Genomic DNA, 20,983 nt, shown 5'->3' with positions numbered 1-20,983 from the left:
ACGGGCTTGGTTGCTCCGGGGCATGTGGGATCCTCCTAGACCAGGGCTCGAACCCGTGTCCCCTGCATTGGCAGGCAGATTCCCAACCACTGTGCCACCAGGGAAGCCCAAAGATTAAGTTCTTAAAGAGAATGTTGAGGATTCCAAAAATAAATTTGAATAACGGATTATTTTCGTGGACAACACACATAGTCATATTTCTTGAATTGTTGACTACTTAAACTACACTTTTTTTTTTTGGTCTGGGGAAATACAGGAAGCAGACAATATTAAAAAAAATTCCATATGTAGTTAGGTATAAAACTAATGAATTTAATTTACTTTCTTGAAAATTATTCAGAAAAGACATACAATTAGATTTGTAGGAATGTTATTTTTGGAAAACATTTTATTGGAATAATTTGGAGGAATGTTATTTTGTACTTAAAATTCTGAATATATGTGGTATGATGAGGTGATTTCAACATGTTACATAGGCAGCACAGGACAGTGAACCCTGAGAAAGAGGAAACAAATGAGGGAAACCCAGTGATAGACCCACCTTACTGCCTGAAGATTTCTAGGTCACAACACAGGGTGGGGGGACCCTGAGTGTAGATGTGAGTTCAGGGAGGTCAAGGTGGTTGGAGTTCCCAGGACTGAAGTCTGGTTGAGGGTAAAGCTGCACAGAGAGACAGAGACAGACAGAGACAGACATCTCTAGAGGGCCCCAAAGGTGGAGTCTGCAGCTGAATGCCGGTCCATTAATGTTTGTGAGGAAATCTTCCAGGTCAAGAAAAGAGGACCCCAAAGAGAACCAGTAGAACAATCCTGCATCTCACACAGGGCTGGGAATAGTTGTTTCCTCATTCACAATGGGAAATCCTTGAACTACATGGGATATAGGGGAGAGGACGCAGAAGGGGACTGGCCCTCTGGTGGGGAAATCAAGCCCAGATTAAAGACTTCTCTCTCCCCACTAACAGAGTTTAAAAGCACGCTTTGAAAGTCAGAATTTGTTCCAGAGCTAACCCCACTTCTACACTCCTGTGCAGCCATGACGTCTCTGGCACAAAGAGGCAAAGACAACAGAGAAATTAAAGGCGGTTCCACCCGCACTCTTCAAGTAACAGACACCCCTTCTCCCAATTACTCTGGCCTGAAGGAAGGGCTCTCCCAGGGCCACTGGTGCCCATGCCACTGGCACCACTCTGCCATTTTGCTGTTGCTACACAGCGCAGCTTCATGACTGAGCCTGGTCTTGGGTCAGGAGTGGGAGAGAAAACAAGAAAAAAATGAGACTTCCCACCTCCACACTTTTCTGTTTTCAGGGGCCTCTTTGCTGATCCTCTGACGGGAAAGAGAGGGTCTCTTCGAGTTTTTCTGTGAGCTCCTGCTGTGCAGTTCAGAGACTGGGGCCTTTCTTTGGTCCCGGAGTAAAGCCAGGAAAGAAAAGAGCCATAGGAAAACCAAATTTTTGTCACTCAGTTCTTTGAGATTCTAATTCATTAGACTGATGCGCCACCTGTGCAAGCACCAGGCTGACCTGGCTCTGCTCAGAGACACCCTCTGGTCTGAGTCTTCTTGTCCCTGACAGTCGATCACTCTCCCCAGCCTCTGCCACCCCCTGCCCTGCTGTGGAGCCGTCGGGCTCACGTGAGCTTTCCGCAGGTATCGGAGCAGTGGGCTATGGCAGTCTGGCCTCTGTCAGAGATCAGGACTTCTCCTGATGTGCTGCTGGGTAAACTACAGCAATGCCTCTCCCACCCCGCTCAGATGCCTCCCCAGTCCAAGAAGCCTCTGCATTCTACAGCCAGCTCTTCGCCGGGCCCTGGCAGCCCTTGGTCCAGTGCAGAGCTGTGATGTGAAGTATGCTTCGTGGGGCTGGAGTGTTCGCTAGGCTCAGGCTGGGCACGTGCTGGGGCAGTTTTCAATCTGCCATTTCTGCCCTGCCAAGGGAGCCAGCAGGCACACACATACTCCTCACAAGCAGAGCCCAGGCTTCCCACATCCTTCCTGCTAGTCCCAGAGCGACTCCAATCAGCCAAAGGAGCTAGTCTTCCCTACACAATATTATACACTAAATGGTCCAAAAGGGTTGTTTATGTACTTCTTAATGAAAGAAGTTTAATGAGAGAGCTTAAGATTTTAAATAGAATGTTGGGGATTCAGAAAATTAGTGAAACATTTTGGAAAATAGATTATTTTCATGGAAGATATACACAGTTATATTTTTTGAGTCATTTGCTTACTATAAAAAGAAGAAAACTTCCTTTCTTTAGTTTAGAAAATACAGGAAACGAACAATAGCCAAAAAATACTCTAGATGCAAGTAGGTAAAACATTAGTGAGTTCAATTTACCTTCTAGAAGATTAGTCAGAAAAGACTTTGTAATCATATATGCATTATTGGATTATTTAAATTTCTGGGAATACAGTCCTAAAATGAGAGGATTCTAAGTGATTACTGTATACATATAAATTTTACACTAGACATGGATATCAGCAATATTAGAGCAGTGTCCTTTCCTGGGTCAAAATATCAAGTACATATTCTGAGATGTCAGTAGCAGATGTTATGATCTCAGGACGCTGTAACAATTAAGCCATGGCCCATTGGCACAAAGATGGAGAAAATGACCACAGGAACCAAAGAGAACGCCTCAAACTCTCCTGATGTATGAATGTCTGATTTATGCCTGAACAGGCACACATTGCATGTGGGTGTAAAATAGACTTCTCAATAAATCTGCTGTGGTATTTACCTAATGCCATCCACGAAAATCAATTTCATGTGGATTGAGTTCAATGGGAAAGACAAATTCATCATTTTAAAAGGAGTGAATATTTAAAGAAAATCTTTTTGACCCTTTTTTACACAGTGATTTCCTAATTAAGAAACAAAACACACAAATTGAATAAGAAAAATGATCAATTAACTACAAACATTAAGCATTTCTGTTATCAAAAGTCATCTTAATGGAAGAGAAATGCTGGGAAAAACACTGTAATCCATAAAACTAGCAAAGGATAAGTGACCAGAATATACCAAGAGACCTGAAAATCTATAAGACCAATATAAGCCCACTACCCCAAGCACAGAAGGACAAAGCAATAAGTTCACAGGAAATAAAGGCAGATATACATAAAAAGATGCTCAAACTCATTGGAAATCAGAGAAATAAAAATTAAAATCACAATCACTAACTTCAGATATTTTTTAAAATAACATTTATAATATTATTAATATTACTTTATTTTAATTACATTAAAATAATATTTTTTAAAAACTATTAAGCTCTGGTGATGACAAGAAGAACCCAAAATATCTCATGTTATGGGAGTAAAAATTGATACAATTCTTTTGGAAATCAATCTCTAGTAAAATTCAAGTTGAACATATTTAGAATCCTGATTGAATAATCTAGACAAGAACAAGTGCTATATGTGGCAGGTACAAATTGGTCATAACAACATAATATACAATCACCAAAATAATAATAAGAAAGAAACTCTGGCCAATCTCAATTCCATTACTGGTGAAATGGCTAAGTAAACCTAAGTATAGTCTCATTAAAGAATGTCATATGTCCTGATTTCAAACTATATTCCAAAGCTACAGTAATCAAAGTGATATGGTACTGGCATAAAAAAATACATAGACCAATAGAACAGGATTGAGAGCCAGGAAATTAACCTGTGCATATACAGTCAACTAATCTTTGACAAGACCAAGAACACACAGTGAGGAAATGATAGGTTCTTCAATATATGATGTTGGGAGACTTTTAAGTTCCTTCCTGCATAGGGCAGTGCTTAGGTGTTACCAGGGTTAAGAAGTGCTCAAAGGAATTAGGAAAGCTCTTGGACTTTCCCAGCAGTCCAGTAGTTAAGAATCTACGCTTCCACCGCAGGGGGTGTGGGTTCAATCCCTGGTCAGGGAACTAGATCCCACATGCCTAGCAGCTCTGCCCCCCCGCCAAAAAAAAAAACAAAGGAAAGCTCTTATCCAAAGCACTGGGTGGTGCTTAGCAATACTGAAGCAATCCTGACTCCAGGCTTCTAAAACACTGGACCCACGAGGGTTGGGGGATCCAGTGCCAGGGGTCCTTAGCCCCTGAATGGGAACATCTAAACCTGGGAGTCACCTAGCAAGGCAGGGTCCTGATGGACCGTAGTGACCATGATCCTGGAATTCTCACCCCTCTTCCTTCTTGACCCAGCATTGACTCATTTGCCTCAAAGGTCATGGGATTCCTCTTCTTCTAAGTCAGATCAGTGCTTAGTAACCACCCAGAAGAGCTTCTCTTTCCAGTGGGTACTTCCTGCCATGGGTATGGGATAGAGGGGGAACACTCATCCCACATCACCCTTTGCTGGGACCCACAGCTTACAGTGCAACCAGGGCTTAGAATCTAGTTTCCAGAAACTCAAATGGAAGCCCCCACCACAACATCATCAAAACCTGGCATACGTCATTTATTCGGCAAAACAAATATCTAGCAAAGGCCAATGTTGATAAACTTGACAGTCTAGATGAAACGGGTAAATTCATTGGAAGATACACACTACTAAAGCCCACTGAAGATAAAAGTAAGTAAAATGAATAGCTGGATACCCATTAACAGAATTGAATCTGTAATTTAATAAATTACTCTCAGACTTCTCTTTTGAGCAAAAATGAAGCAGCAGGGATGGGATTTGATCTTCTATCTTAAACAAGGACAACCCAGAAATGTGACATATAAAGGCAACAGTTTTCAGACATTTGACAATAAGCATCACAGGAGAGTAAACTTAGAGAGAGGGACCAAAGCAGGGGAGCCTTGTGACAGTCCCATTTTACTGCCTGGAGATTTCTAGACTTGTCACAGGGAGGGGGAACCCAGACAGAGCCCAGTGGTCTCCCCGAGTTGAAGAGACAGGGTTGGAAGTTCTGTAAAACCAAGGTGGCTGGAGTTCCCAGGACTGAGTACTAGTTGAGGATAGAGTTGCACAGAAGAGAGCTCCAGAGAGCTCCCACAGCAGGAGCCTACATCTGAGTACAGATCAGTGAATGCTTGTGAGGAAAATATCCAAGATCAAGGAAAGAACCCCCCCAAAGGGGTAGATGGAGCAATACCTCAGGTCACACAGGGCTGGGAATAGTTCCCACTATCCAGAGTGAAAAACCCTCACGGTACAGGGCATATCTTTTAGAACACTCAGGGAGCAGGGGGGTTGGTATTGTCCCAGTGGTGGGGAAAATCCAGCCCAGATTAAAGACTTCTCTGCTTTCTCCTTACATCGTTTATAAGCAAGCCTTGAAAACTGGAGATTCTTCCAGAGTTAACACCACCTTCTGGCCCCTACAGGACTGTGGTGGTCCTCAAGTCAAAGCAACAATAGAAAACACTTAAGAAGATTTCATGCACACACCCCACTTTGGACAATAGGGGCCTCTTTCTGCAGTTCCTCTGGAAAAAGGAAAAAAGGGCTCTCTTGGGACAAAGCGTCCCCATCTGCCATTTTACTGTTGCCACTCACTGTACCTTTTTGACAGTGGCTGATCTTGGGGCAGCACTGGAAGAGAAAAAGAGAAGATGAAAAGAAAAAAAGTGATCTCCTCTCACACTTTCCTGTTTGCAGGACCCTCTTTTCCTGGTCCTCTGACTAGAAACCAGGTGTTTATGTTTGAGCTTTTGCTGCATGCGCATGCTGTGCAGATGAGAGAACTGAGTCTTCCTTCAGTTCAGTCAATGCCAGGAAGGAGAAGAGGAAAAATAATTCCACCAACTCACCTCCACTGTGGGTAATTATTCAAGTCTTAACTTCTCTCCTCATTTCACTTTCTAGTTTTAATTTTTCACATTCCTCACATGGTTAATTTTTATGGTCAGTTCAGAGTTTTCAGTTGTAATCTGTGGGTGAGACAGACTATGGAGAATTTCTTCCATTTTGGCCAGTGCAAGAGTCAATACAAAACTTTTCAATGTGCAACAATTCTTGGACCCCTTCCAAAGATGAGGGCATTATTAGATTGCTTTAAATCCCTAAGCAAATATCTGGAAATCTAGTTATAATTTCTTTTCCACTACAACTTCATAGAAATACATATAATCCCCAAATTCTTCCCTAAGCAACTTCTCTTTAAAGAGAGAGAGCAAAAGTTGGAGAGATATACTCCAATAAAGATGTAAAAAAAAAAGATGGAGAGATGGAAGGAGAAAGGGGAGTGGGGAGAGAAAGATTGATTCTTCTAAAAGAGAAGAAAAAGAAAAAATTGTTTTTCCTTATGATAAGCTCTCCTAGAATCTACTCTTTTAACAGCTTTCCTATCTATCATACATCAGTGTTAACTAGAGTCATTATGTTGGACAACACATCCCCAAAGAGACTGATTTCAATGTCTGATCACTTTACAAAGTTGTAAGATCTAAGTCAGTGACACTCTCTGAAATGAAATTTCACTGTTAACAGCTTGGATGTTTTGTGCATGTAAGAAATAAAGTTTATTGTCCATCCTTGAAAATGTATATTCAAGGTATTTTCACTCTACATATCTTCCTTAAAAGTACTGCAGTATCCAAGCATCTAGGTCTTATTATCTATACTACTACCACTCTGATAAAATATGTGTATGTTCCTAAAAATCTCTGTTCATCATTGAGAGCTACTAATAGCAACATTGAGGAATCAGATCATACAGTCTATATTTTGCCAGTTAAAATGAATTTCTGAGCCATGTACCTGAACAATAACTTAATTCACATCTTTATTTAATATTTCTCATCGCTTCTTGAGCTGCTAATTGTGTCTACATTAGAGTAACTTTTTTTTTGGTTATATAGCCTTTGCTTTTAATAATTTTCCTACACATTCATTCATTTTTTCCAATATATTTTTGATGTCTCTCATATCCTTAACCTGGTGTTTCATCCCTGGAATGTGGCTGGGAAGAAGACTAATGTTGGCCTTCGCTTCTTGCAGTCTGCAAACTAGAAAAGAAGACCCAAAATCTATTGTGAGTTTTACAAAGAGAAAGAATAAGGTGTTCTTGAGGTCATATTATAATTGACCTAATCTAGTTTGGTAAACTGAGGATTAAAAGAGGAATAGGATTTAGCCAGATGAGTGCAGGGAGAAGAGAATTCTACGCTGCCCTTGAGTTTTGACAAGGACTCTCTGGAAGGAGAAGCCTCTGTGCTTTTTGTTCATGCATTTGGCTGAGTTTCCACACCCATGTATTCTTTAATCTCTAGCAACTTCGGATGGCAAATGAAAAGTACATGTATCCTACCCAATAAAATAAAAGAGATTACTTTTATTTAAATAAAACAGAAAAGACAAATGTACATCGTTAACATTATCACCACTTTAAAAAATAACGCAGCCATGATATCTCCTGAAGGTAAAATGAAGTTAAACACAGTGAAGTATACTTGATTTTCCCCATTCTAGAAGTCCCCAGGATAGAAGCCCCTCAGCTATTAGAATTGCCGAGACCTTGGTCAGGTTTGTGAGCTGTTCCTGATCATTTGGGTCCACACCAAATGAAAGGTCTGAGAGGGAAAGAGAAAGAGCGTGAGAGGAAATTACAAATGAGGGAACTTCTGGCAACATTAATAAAGCTTATTATACCACATTCATAATCTAGAAACACCCCTATCCAGCCCTGGGGTCTTTGGATATAGTGGGGTAAGAGTGGGAATGTAGAAAAGAGACTGAAATGGTCCTCCACGCTGACACACAGAAGTAGAAAAATATCCTCAGAGTTAAGTAGCATATCATTCCTACTTGTCCAGGATTCCTTGCAAAGTCCTATAATCCAGTTACGAGAGTTTCCCACATTCACCTCCCAGTAATGTTTGCCAGTGGTGAAGGTCTGAGCACCCCATGAAGGAGTATTCTCTGAACTTGCTGGATTACGGGGCACCTCTTGATGGTCAGGACTGCACTGCAAACGTCTCAGGTCTTCAGTCAGAGCCACGTGACAATTTCTTATTTTATGATCCAACGTAACATACACTTCAGTAAAAAGAAAACAGCAAAGTCAAAGAACAGAGTTTTAAAGTTATGAGGGACGGACAATTGTGGCGGTATTGTGGCAAAGGTTTAGCAACCAAATCTCTGGAACAAAGCAAAGCTGGTTTGTCTTATTTGCTGGGAATATTCCAGCCCACCATGACCATTTTCAAGGTGCCAGCCATTCAGTAATTGCTCCTAAAATTCTGGAACTTGTAACAATTTGCTCCCATGAGTGTGTCAGTACGAGCTAGCTCCAGAACACCCCTTTACCAAAGGTGACTAGACAGAGTGTGTCACTGGAAATCCAGAGAAAGGACAGGAAGGGCTTCTTGTCTATCTAAAGAGCCAGAAAATCTCTAATCGTACAACTAGATGAAGGACAATTTTGAGAATACATAAAGATGTGGGATATCAGGCTCTGGCTTATTTTTACTAACTAACTCCTCAAAAACTGGGGAGTTCATTCATAGATGTCAAGAAAATAGAAAAAAAACAAAGAAAAAAAAAAGAAAATAGCAAAATGGCCCTTAATTCACTTAAGTCCTCTCATTAATCCACTCTCACAAAATAAAATAGTAATAAATATATTATACATTATACTTTAAATATGATATTGTTTTTATTTTTAGTCCTAAATAGTGATCACATTGCTTAACATTTAAGGAAGCAAAAATAAAATAAACCAAAACCCCATCTGTGCCTTTTTTTAGAAGTGATTTCTCTCTTAGGATTTCTAATGGAGCCACCGCTGAATCAGAATCCAGCTCATCCCATCTCAGGCCTGCTTCTCCTTTGTCTGCCAGGCTCACCCTTCAGTTGCATTTGTCTTAAGGGGCCCTCTATGCAACAAATCATGGGTTCAATTTGTTTTGTGGTTGTACTTGTTGTATATAAAAATACTTTTAAGCTTTTTAAAAGTCTTGTGATTTTTCAAATATAATTATTACATTCAATATTCAGATAAACATTTAAATAACAACATTAAGGTGATTCTAAGAATCTGAATATCTGCATATAACCACAGTTAACTACAAGATGAAATACACTGAATGGATATGCAGTTTTTATAGGGCAGAGTGTTCTTTTTTTTTAAATTTTAACTCACCACAAGTAACTATATAAGAAACTGTCATATTCGATTGATTGTTTTTGACAGGCTTCAGTTAGCTTTCTCTGACTGATAATTAACAATAAATTATAAAGTTAGTTATAAAGCAGTGCCTGCTTCCCTGTTCTCTGCAAAGAACAGACAGAGCAATGAAGAGAGATCACCAGCACGTATCTAGTCGTGAAGGAAATATTACTGCCTTCACCCAGAGAGCTGCCTCTTACCTCGGAAGCTGTTAAGCCTTTCCAACATCCCAGTGATGGTCCATGTACTGAGCTGTGGGTCCATAGGCTGAGGAATGTACAGCTGCATTAACTGACTCCTGTAAAAAAAAAAAAAAAAGACCCACTTACTAACAGGCCCAAAGGTACCATTAGCAGTCCACTGATGGTGCTGCATCAGAACCCTCATAATTAGGTGTGAAGGGTGTGAATCTAACTCCTCAGATGGAGGAACACTACAGTTGCTATTATATTTTACAATCTGTTTCCCTGCTCTTAGCATATCAATCTTAGTAGAATATGTCACCTCAATCATAATTGTGTCTGTTTCCTGTCTTCTAGCTTCCCTAGGGGATCCACACAGCAATTCTCATTTAATTCCTGAAATCTAATAGGTGGCAAATAGTTAGAATTTGCCATCTGATACATATGGATCCTCAGCACTATCGTATGTTCTTTCTTGATGATTCTACCTCCCTCCTCGTCTCAGCATCCGTCTACCTGCTGCCTCTCTGAGCTTATCTGCCTTTCCCATAGATGACCAGGAATAATCCTCAAATATCGATAATTAGAATTTGGAAATTAGGGGGCAGGAAAAATAGTTGTCTCTTTGCAACTTCTACAGTAAGGCTTGCAACTGAAACTACACTCCCCTCAACCCTACTTTCACCTAAGGGTAGACTATATAAAACCTGGCAGACTTTTAGAGAAGGAAGGAATAAACGCAGACAGAAAGAAACTTCTCATTAAAAAGGGAGGGTCCATCTCAACAGAAATAGCCTGATCACTATCACAATTACCATGATTTGAATAGGGGGCAAACTTACCTTTTCATTGTGTCTCCCACACCCTGTAAAGAGAAAGAAAGGAAGGCTTAGCTTTCAGCAAAAGCTCTCCTGTTTAGTCTAGTTTGAGGATATGAGATTATACTGGGAAATTCACTATCTCCAGTTCTCTTCCTTGGGGAAAATCATTTGCCATTTCCCTTATCCTTAAAAAGATGAAACCCAGTCTCACACTTACATACAGTTGATAAAATCATACTCTTGATAAAACTGAAAGTCAGAAGATGTTCTTAGGGTGCACGAATGGCTGTGCTTTGTTGTAATCTACAACAGGATTCACAGCGTTCCCCAAAGTTCTTATAAGTGTGTGAAAGCTAGAACCTCACAACAGAAAGAAGGCATACATCCCATATTCACACATATTACCAAGTACACATACAAAGTTATATTATCTGCTCACAAGCTGCTCTCTTGCAGCTGGTCAGAAACTGTAAATATAGTCGTCCCTGAGTATATGAGGGGAATTCATTCCAGGACCCCTTGTATACCAAAATCCATGGATGCTCAAATCTCTTATATAAAATGGCACAGTATTTCCATATAATGTATGCACAATTTCCTGTATACTTTAATCACCTCTAGATTACTTATAATACCTAATATAATGTAAATGCTGTGTAAATAGTTGTCAGCATTGACAAATTAAAGTTTTGCTTTTTGGAAATTTCTGGGTTTTTTTTTTTTTTTTTTTTTTTGGTTTTTTAAAAATATGTATTTTCCATCGGCAGTTGGTTGAATCCCCGGATGTGAAACCTATAGGGATATGGAAGGCTAACTGTATAGTAGAGGAATAGAACAAGAAGGTTTGGGAGATGTTCTTCTGGATCTGTTACTTGAACCTTTCCACACAGTTATCCTTCTTCCATATAAGACAAGAGTGATGTTTCGTCTCCAGATTATACTGGAGGAGCAAAACTCACCATCACAGAGGCAGAAGAAGAATCTGGACTTTGGAACCAGAAAAATAATGGAGGCCAAAAAGGATGTAACTCCAGTGGATATAAATGCTTTCCAAGCAGGCTGGTGTTCAGCACCCTAACGTCCTTCCTTAGTCCTTACCTGGAGCATGTCCACGTCTGCTTTAAGGCACAGTTCCTTCAGCTCCTCATATATTCTTCTCAGGAGTTTCCCCATATGAACCATTCTGGCTACATTTCTCCTGAGTCGCTGAAAAACAATCTTGCCTTCAATTGCCAACATCTCTAAATGTTTTTGCTTTTCTTCCTGGAGATATTGATATACCTTAGGGTATTCAGCTCCTATCATCACCATCCGTAGATTTACAAAACCCTGCAGTGACATTGGATTAATTAGATCATGTATCTGGATGGTTTTATTCTTCTCTTATCATCTATTATCTACGTGTTATGTATAGAATACTTGTCTTAGTTTGTTTGGGCTACTATAACAAAAGCACAATAGACTGCATAACTTATAAATAACAGCATTTACTTCACACAGTTCAGTAAGGTGGGAAATCCAAGATCAGTGCCAGCAGATTTGGTGTATGATGAGAGCCACTGACTAGATAGCTATCTTTTTTTTTTTTTTTTTTTGCTTAATAATGATTAAAATATATTCCACTTTACAAAGCACATTCACATACTTGGTTTTCATTTTTTTACCATATGCATGTATCTTTTTTATTGAAGTGTAGTTGATTTACAATATTGTATTAATTTCAGGTATACAGCAAAGTGATTTGGTTATACATACATATATATATGCATATATCTATATTCTGTTTTTTCCCAATTCTTTTCCATTATAGGTTATTACAAGATATTGAATATAGTTCCCTGTGCTATAAAGTAGGTCCTTGTTGTTTATCTATTTTATATACAGTAGTGTGTATATGTTAATCCCAAACTCCTAATTTATCCTTCCCCCACTTTCCCCTTTGGTAACCATAAGTTTTTTTCTATGCCTGTCGGTCGATTTCTGGTTTGTAAATAAGTTCATTTGTATCATTTTTATTTTTAGATTCCACACATAAGTGATAGCATATGATATTTGTCTTTCTCTGACTTAATTCCCATAATATGGTAATCTCTAGGTCCATCCATGTTGTTGCAAATGGCATTATTTCATCCTTTTTCGTGGCTGAGTAGTATTCCATTGTATAAGTATACTACCTCTTCTTTATCCATTCATCTGTTGATGGACATTTAGGTTGCTTCCATGTCTTGACTAGATAGTCATCTTTTGGTTGTGTCCTCACATGGCAGGAGGGGCAAGCCTCCATAGGGCTTCTTTTATAAGAATCCCACTCATAAGGACTCTGCCTTCATGACCTAATTACCTCCCAAAGGCACGACCTCCTAACACCATCACTTTGGGGGTTAGAATTTCAACATTTGAACTTGGTGGGGGGGAAGGGGGGAACCCAAACTTTTGGACCATACCTTCTGTTTTCTCTGCTCCAGAAGGATGGGTTCTCAGAGAACTGCTGGTTCACTCCCTTCGCTTCTTTAGGTCTCTACCCTGATGTAACGTTCATAATGAGTCTTCTCTGACCAGCATACTTTCTCCCCAAGCCTGTACTATTTATACACATTCCTGCTTTAATTTTCTCCCAAGAACTTTACAAATGTGAGGTATTATAAATGTTACTCTTTTTTGTTTGTTACATGACTTCTCTTACTAGATTATAACCAACTGAGGTCAGTGATTTTCTTCTTTTTGTCCATTTCTGTATCTCTTTGTGGGCCTAGAACAGTGAGCAATGCATCATATGCCCTCCTATGAATGAGTGGTTTATTAGAAAATCCATCCTAAATGATCAAGATAATTTTATTATTGCCTTTGGTATTTTCACAGCACTGTATACAGATTTCTGTTTAATGACTTATTCTATACCATAGCCTGTTGATATATCTTCTTTAGAAGTGATTGAGTTCTTTGAAAATAAAAATGTAGTTTATTTTTATTAAACCTTCAGTTTCAGGTTCCCAGTTCATATATCTGAATCAATGAATGATACAACCCAAAATCCTTAGGTAGACATTCACAATCTTGCCATGGTTATAATTACATTTCTAGCCGTAACTCTCACTGCCTGCTTCATACCCTATGTACTAATTAATAGGAGCTACTTGCAGGTCCCAGATAGTTCCATGATTTGTCTCATTTTTAGCTTTCTTGTCCCTTCGGTGTCTGTGTCATAAATACCCATGAATTTACAGATTCTACTAACACATTAGCATTGGGATGATTTTTACTTGTTTGAGAAGATTTTCTTAACATTCAAAGTTTATTAATCTCCTACAGAACTCTATTTTTACCTCCATCCCAGTGACCATTGCATTTTGTTTTGTGATACTGCATTTTCTTGTCCCTGCTAAAGTACAATATTAGTGGTAGACATTGCTTTATCAAGAAAATCAGGAAAAATCTTTTAATTACATTTTGGGTTCATTCAACATGAAATCCTATATTGAAGGTCATGTATGTAGCTCTCTCTGATCACTCACTCAGGGGACATTATGATTTAATTCAAGTTCTTCCACTGTAAGTTACGAGGCTATTTGTCCCAAGCTGGTTCCAGTGGATACAGGGTCTACTGCTTACCTCCCATACTCTGAATATGTTGGTCACTTTTTTTATATTTCTCTGATTTTCTTTTTTCTTTTTCCAAATAGATTTCATTTGCATCAGAAGGTTCTCCTGCAAAATAACCATAAATTGGAGTACTAGAAAAGCAAAGGTAGTACATTTCAGATACTTAAAAGAAGATAGAAGGGTATGAACATGGGACAAACAGTAAAGAGAGCAGAGATGTCAGTGATTTTCCTGGGGAACACTAACTGATAAATCTGAGAGATCAACCAAAAACAGAATGCCTAAATTTAGAAAATGTAATCTATTATCTGAGGAATCTAACACTGATATTGTAGTAACCTGGTCAATTTTCAGAAGTGAATCTTGCTTTATATTTAATTGTGAAATATTAGCCCTCAGTTTTCCTAAGGCACTATAAGAAAATATTGGCCAGTGTTTCTAAATCTTCTATAATTAGAACAGCATCATCGTAATCATAGTTGTAGGAGCCAATGACTGTTACTGAAACTAGAGATTTATCCAGCACGTTACTTACTGAAATACCAGCACCCTAATTCTCATCAATTTCATCATCATTCCTGTCTTTCAGCCCAACAGAATTTAAACTTCAGGAGAACAAGAATGTTGTCTAGTTTCTTCACCGCTTTATCCCTAGATTTCAGAATAGTGCCTGGCACATGGTGTTCAGAAATTCGATTTGCTTCCTACCTAAAATAATAATAACAATCAATGTATTTGCCTCATTGCCTATCAGATACAGGGTCGTACACATTTCAAAGTGCATTCAGATATATCACTTACCCTGTAGTGCTCTGCAACCTGCTTTACTGGATAGTGTTCATGCGTGGCATGCTCTGGGGAATGAGAGCAGAACAAACACAGCAGGCTCTTGTCAGTTTGACAGAAGTAGAGCTTTATCACTTGGTGTATCCTACACATCTGCTTGGCAGAGCTAGGTAACTGGCAGACAACTGATCCTCTGGTAGGAAGAACACGTTCCTTAGCAAAAATAGTGCTTTTGAAGTCCATTTTTGGAGATACTGCCTTGCACACAGGACAGCAAGGAGCTGTTTGGACATCTTCCCATAAGAGACAGAGGCAAGGAGTACAAAATCTGTGCCCACAGCTAATGGTGACAGGGTCTGTGAAATTGTCCTTGCAGATGGAGCAGATGAACTCACTGGGGAAACACTGCGTGAAAGCAGATTCCATGTTTCTGAGAAAATAAAAGGAAAGGACATTCTTTACCCTTGGCATGTGAGTTGAGCTTTGAGCCTTCTCTCACTAATACACATACGTACTGTAGGAGGACAGGCCATGTTTTGAATAGGATGGCGAGGCACAAAGAGAGTCCTACAGACTGGTAAAATGCATTATTATTTTCTTACATTGGCCTCCAGCACTACTTCTCATTTCCCTATTAGAAATCCAGGATTTTTCACATATATTATCTCTCTTTCAAAGACAAAGAAATCAGAGGTTCTGGGCTCATTCATAGGCAGTGGGTCATATTGTGTCCAAAACTATCACAATTTTCCCCTTTTTTCCTCTCTCTGATTGGTTAGCACAGGGTATTTGTTCCAATTCTGGCCAATGAAATAAGAAACTAAGACTCCTAGGACAATTCCAGAAAAGATTTTCTTGCTTCAGAAGAGATGCGTGGAATTTAAAAAACAAAACCTGCCTTTTCTGTTTCTGGACATTTTTTGGATACAATACCCATTTGCATAGCCATCTTGTGGTCACAACGTGAACTAGCCTAAGGAGAAAAGACAATAGTCTAAGGATAACAAAAAAGATGGAAAGAAACTGCGTTCTTAACAATGACATTGAACAATAGTTAACCGAATTCTGGAGACGCCAATTTCTGACTAAATTAACACAAATCCCTATACTAAAGACCTAACAGAAGAAAGTTTGTGCTCACTACTGCATAAAAAAGAACTTAGCACAGTATCTACTGTCATATGTGATACGTCAGGGGTTCAACAAAAATTATGAGGCATATCATAAGGCAAGAAAAATGTAGTCTGAACAGGCAAAGCAGGCATCAGAACCAGACTTAGATACAACACAGTTGTTAGAACCATCAGACAAAGAATTTAAAATAACTGTTATTAGAATGTTAAAGGCTTTTATAAAAAATGTAGACAACATGCAAGATAGGTAATTTCAGGAGAGGGATGAAAACTATAAGACAATCAGATAGGCTAGATATAATATATGCAGAGAATTTTGTGTTTGCGTTCAGGAGTAGATGCAATACAAGAAAGAAAAGTATCAGTGACCATAATGGTAGGTCAATATAAAATACCAAAACTAAACACAAAGAAGAAAAACAAAGTAAAAAATTAAAACAGAACAGAGCATCAAAGAGCAGAAGGACAACATTAAATGCTGTTTAACATTGTTTAGCATCTGTGTAATTAGATTTCCAGAAGGAAAATAAAGATATAACAGAGCAAAAGAAACATTTAAACAAATAATTTGAGAGACTCTTCCAAAATTAGTGACGGACACTAAAATAAAGATCTACGAGGGAAGATGGCGGAAGAGTAAGACGCGGAGATCACCTGCCTCCCCACAGATACATCAGAAATACATCTACACAAGGAACCACTCCTATAGAACACCCACTGATCTCTGGCAGAAGACCTCAGACCTGCCAAAAGGCAAGAAACTCCCCACGTACCTGCGTAGGGCAAAAGAAAAAAAAAAAAAAACAGAGACGAAAGGATAGGGACGGGACCTGCACCAGTGGGAGGGAGCCGAGAAGGAGGAAAGGTTTCCACACACTAGAAGCCCCTGCGTGGGCGGAGACTGCAGGTGACGGAGGGGGGAAGCTTCGGAGCCTCGGAGGAGAGCGCAGCAACACGGGTGCGGAGGGCAAAGCAGAGAGATTCCCGCACAGAGGATCAGGGCCGACTGGCACTCACCAGCCCGAGAGGCTTGTCTGCTCACATGCGGGGACGGGCGGGGCTGGGAGCTTAAGTTCCGGCTTCGGTTGGAGCGCAGGGAGAGAACTGGGGTTAGGGGCGTGAAAACAGCCTGAAGGGGTTAGTGCGCCACGGCTGGCCGGGAGGGAGTCCGGGGAAAAGTCTGGAGCTGCCGAAGAGGCAAGAGACTTTTTCTTCCCTCTTTGTTTCCTGGTGCACGAGGATAGGGGATAAAGAGCGCTGCTTAAAGGAGCTCCAGAGACGGGCGAGAGCCGCGGCTAACAGCGCGGACCCCAGAGACGGGCATGAGGCACTAAAGCTGCTGCCGCCGCCACCAAGAAGCCTGTGTGCAAGCACAGGTCACTCTCCACACCTCCCCTCCCGTGAGCCTGTGCAGCCCGCCACTGCCAAGGTCCCGTGATCCAGGGACAACTTCCCCAGGAGAACGCACGGCGCTCTTCAGGCTGGTGCAACGTCCCGCCTGCCTCTGCCGCCGCAGGCTCGCCCCGCATCGTGCCCCTCCCTCCCCGCGCCCTGAGTGAGCCAGAGCCCCCGAATCAGCGGCTCCTTTAACCCCGTCCTGTCTGAGCGAAGAACAGACGCCCTCAGGCGACCTACACGCAGAGGCGGAGCCAAATCCAAAGCTGAGCCCCAGGAGCTGTGAGAACAAAGAAGAGAAAGGGAGATGTCTCCCAGCAGCCTCAGGAGCAGCGGATTAAAGCTCCACAATCAACTTGATGTACCCTGCATCTGTGGAATACATGAATAGACAACGAATCATCCCAAATTGAGGAGGTGGACTTTGGAAGTAAGATAGATTATTTTTTCCTCGTTTCCTCTTTTTGTGAGTGTGTATGTGTATGCTTCTGTGTGAGATTTTGTCTGTATAGCTTTGCTTTCACCATTTGTCCTAGGGTTCTGTTTATTTTTTTACTTTTTACTTCAAAAAACGTCCTTTTTTTTTACTTCAAAAAATTTTTTTTCTTAATAATTATCTTTTATTTTAATAACGTTATTTTATTTTACCTTATTTTATTTTATCCCCTTCCTTCCTTCCTTTCTTTCTTTCTTTCTTTCGTTCATTCGTTCTTTCTTTCTTTCTTTCTTTCTTCCTTTCTTTCTTCCTTTCTTCCTTTCTTTCTATTTTTTTCTCCCTTTTACTCTGAGCCGTGTGTATGAAAGGCTCTTGGTGCTCCAGGCAGGAGCCACTGCTGTGCCTCTGAGGTGGGAGAGCCAACTTCAGGACACTGGTCCACAAGAGACCTCCCAGCTCCACGTAATATCAAACAGCAAAAATCTCCCAGAGATCTCCATCTCAACACCAAGACCCAGCTTCACTCAACGACCAGCAAGCTACAGTGCTGAACACCCTATGCCAAACAACTAGCAAGACAGGAACACAACCCCACCCATTAGCAGAAAGGCTGCCTAAAATCATAATAAGGCCACAGACACCCCAAAACACACCACCAGACGTGGACCTGCCCACTAGAAAGACAAGATCCAGCCTCATCCACCAGAACACAGGCACTAGTCTCCTCCACCAGGAAGCCTACACAACCCACTGAACCAACCTTAGCCACTGGGGACAGACACCAAAAACAACAGGAACTATGAACCTGCAGCCTGCAAAAAGGAGACCTCAAACACAGTAAGATAAGCAAAATGAGAAGACAGAAAAACACACAGCAGATGAAGGAGCAAGGTAAAAACCAACCAGAACTAACAAATGAAGAGGATATAGGCAGTCTACCTGAACAAGAATTCAGAATAATGATAGTAAAGATGATCAAAAATCTTGGAAATAGAATAGAGAAAATGCAAGAAACATTTAACAAGGACCTAGAAGAACTAAAGAGGAAATAAGCAACGATGACCAACACAATAAATGAAATTAAAAATACTCTAGGAGGGATTAATAGCAGAATAACTGAGGCAAAAGAAAGGATAAGTGATCTGGAAGATAAAATAGTGGAAATAACTACTGCAGAGCACAATAAAGAAAACAGAGGGGCTTCCCTGGTGGCGCAGTGGTTGGGAGTCCGCCTGCCGATGCAGGGGGCGCAGGTTCATGCCCCGGTATGGGTGATCCCATGTGCCGCAGAGCGGCTGGGCCCCTGAGCCATGGCTGCTGGGCCTGCGTGTCTGGAGTCTGTGCTCCGCGGCGGGAGAGGCCACGGCAGTGAGGGGCCCGCATGCCGCAAAAAAAAAAAAAAAAAGAAAATGTAATGAAAAGAACTGAGGACAGTCTCTGAGACCTCTGGGACAACATTAAACACACCAACATTCAAATTATAGGGGTCCCAGGAGAAGAAGGGAAAAAGAAAGTTACTGAGAATATATTTGAAGAGATTATAGTTAAAAACTTCCCTAATATGGGAAAGGAAATAGTTAATCAAGTCCAGGAAGCACAGAGAGTCCCATACAGGATAAATCCAAGGAGAAACATGACAAGACTCATATTAATCAAACTATCAAAAATTACATACAAAGAAAACATATTAAAAGCAGCAAGGGAAAAACAACAAATAACACACAAAGGAATTCCCGTAAGGCTAACAGCTGATCATTCAGCAGAAACTCTGCAAGCCAGAAGGGACTGGCAGGATATATTTAAAGTGATGAAGGAGAAAAACCTACACCCAAGATTACTCTACCCAGCAAGGATCTCATTCAGATTTGATGGAGAAATTAAAAGCTTTACAGACAAGCAAAAGCTGAGAGAGTTCAGCACCACCAAACCAGCTTTACAACAAATGCTAAAGAAACTTCTCTAGGCAAGAAACATAAGAGAAGGAAAAGACCTACAATAACAAACCCGAAACAATTAAGAAAATGGGAATAGGAACATACATATTGATAACTGCCTTAAATGTAAAGGGATTAAATGCTCCCACCAAAAGACACAGACTGGCTGAATGGATACAAAAACAAGACCCATAAATATGCTGTCTACAAGAGACCCACTTCAGACCTAGGGACACATACAGACTGAAAGTGAGGGGATGGAAAAAGATATTCCATGCAAATGGAAATCAAAAGAAAGCTGGAGTAGCAATTCTCATATCAGACAAAATTGACTTTAAAATAAAGACTATTACAGGAGACAAAGAAGGACACTACATAATGATCAAGGGATCTGTCCTAGAAGGAGACATAACAACTGTAAATATTTATGCAGCCAACATAGGAGCACCTCAATACATAAGGCAAATACTAACAGCCATAAAACGGGAAATCGACAGTAACACAATCATAGTAGGGGACATTAACACCCAACTTTCACCAATGGACAGAGCATCCAAAATGAAAATAAATAAGGAAACACAAGCTTTAAATGATACATTAAACAAGATGGACTTAATTGATATTTATAAGAAATTCCATCCAAAACAACAGAATATGCATTTTTCTCAAGTCCTCATGGAACATTCTCCAGGATAGATTATATCTTGGGTCACAAACCAAGCCTTGGTAAATTTAAGAAAATTGAAATCATATCAAGTATCTTTTCTGACCACATCACTATGAGACTAGATATCAATTACAGGAAAAGATCTGTAAAAAATACAAACACATGGAGGTTTGTATGCACTACTTAATAACCAAGTGATCACTGAAGTGATCAAAGAGGAAATCAAAAAATACCTAGAAACAAATGACAATGGAGACACGATGACCCAAAACCTATGGGATGCAGCAAAAGCAGTTCTAAGAGGGAAGTTTATAGCAATACAATCCTACCTTAAGAAACAGGAAACAACTCAAATAAACAACCTAACCTTGCACCTAAAGCAATTAGAGAAAGAAGAACAAAAAAAACCCAAAGTTAGCAGAAGGAAAGAAATCATAAAGATCAGATCAGAAATAAATGAAAAAGAAATGAAGAAAACGATAGCAAACATCCATAAAACTAAAAGCTGGTTCTTTGAGAAAATAAACAAAATTGATAAACAATTAGCCAGACTCATCAAGAAAAAAAGGGAGAAGACTCAAATCCATAAAATTAGAAATGAAAAAGGAGAAGTAACAACTGACACTGCAGAAAAACAAAGCATCATGAGAGAGTACTACAAGTAACCCTATGCCAATAAAATGAACAACCTGGAAGAAATGGACAAATTCTTATAAATGCACAACATGCTGAGACTGAACCAGAAAGAAACAGAAAATATGAACAGACCAATCACAAGCACTGAAATTGAAACTGTGGTTAAAAATCTTCCAACAAACAAAAGCCCAGGACCAGATGGCTTCACAGGCGAATTCTATCAAACATTTAGAGAAGAGTTAACACCTAACCTTCTCAACTCTTCCAAAATATAG

At 40.0% G+C, this 20,983-nt stretch overlaps 1 protein-coding gene across 2 annotated transcripts; it reads right to left on the bottom strand.

The window, feature by feature from the left end:
* Nucleotides 1-7,269: 7,269 nt before the first annotated feature.
* Nucleotides 7,270-14,933, bottom strand: TRIM77 (tripartite motif containing 77). Of its 2 annotated transcripts, XM_027100044.1 has the most exons (6): nt 14,523-14,933; nt 13,731-13,826; nt 11,220-11,450; nt 10,143-10,165; nt 9,319-9,416; nt 7,270-7,986 (listed from the first exon to the last, which is right to left on the bottom strand). In XM_027100044.1, exons 1-6 carry the CDS (start codon nt 14,931-14,933, stop codon nt 7,493-7,495), a joined length of 1,353 nt encoding a protein of 450 aa, XP_026955845.1. In that variant the 3' UTR covers nt 7,270-7,492. The 2 variants fall into 2 exon arrangements, with proteins under 2 accessions (XP_026955845.1, XP_026955846.1); XM_027100045.1 differs by lacking the exon at nt 11,220-11,450 and having other exon boundaries at nt 7,405-7,986.
* Nucleotides 14,934-20,983: the final 6,050 nt, after the last annotated feature.

Source organism: Aethalodelphis obliquidens, unplaced genomic scaffold (genome assembly GCF_003676395.1).
Source record: "Aethalodelphis obliquidens isolate GAN/ISIS:26980383/991018 unplaced genomic scaffold, ASM367639v1 scaffold267, whole genome shotgun sequence".
Classification (NCBI taxonomy): domain Eukaryota; kingdom Metazoa; phylum Chordata; class Mammalia; order Artiodactyla; family Delphinidae; genus Aethalodelphis; species Aethalodelphis obliquidens.
This window is presented reverse-complemented; position numbering and strand designations above follow the sequence as displayed.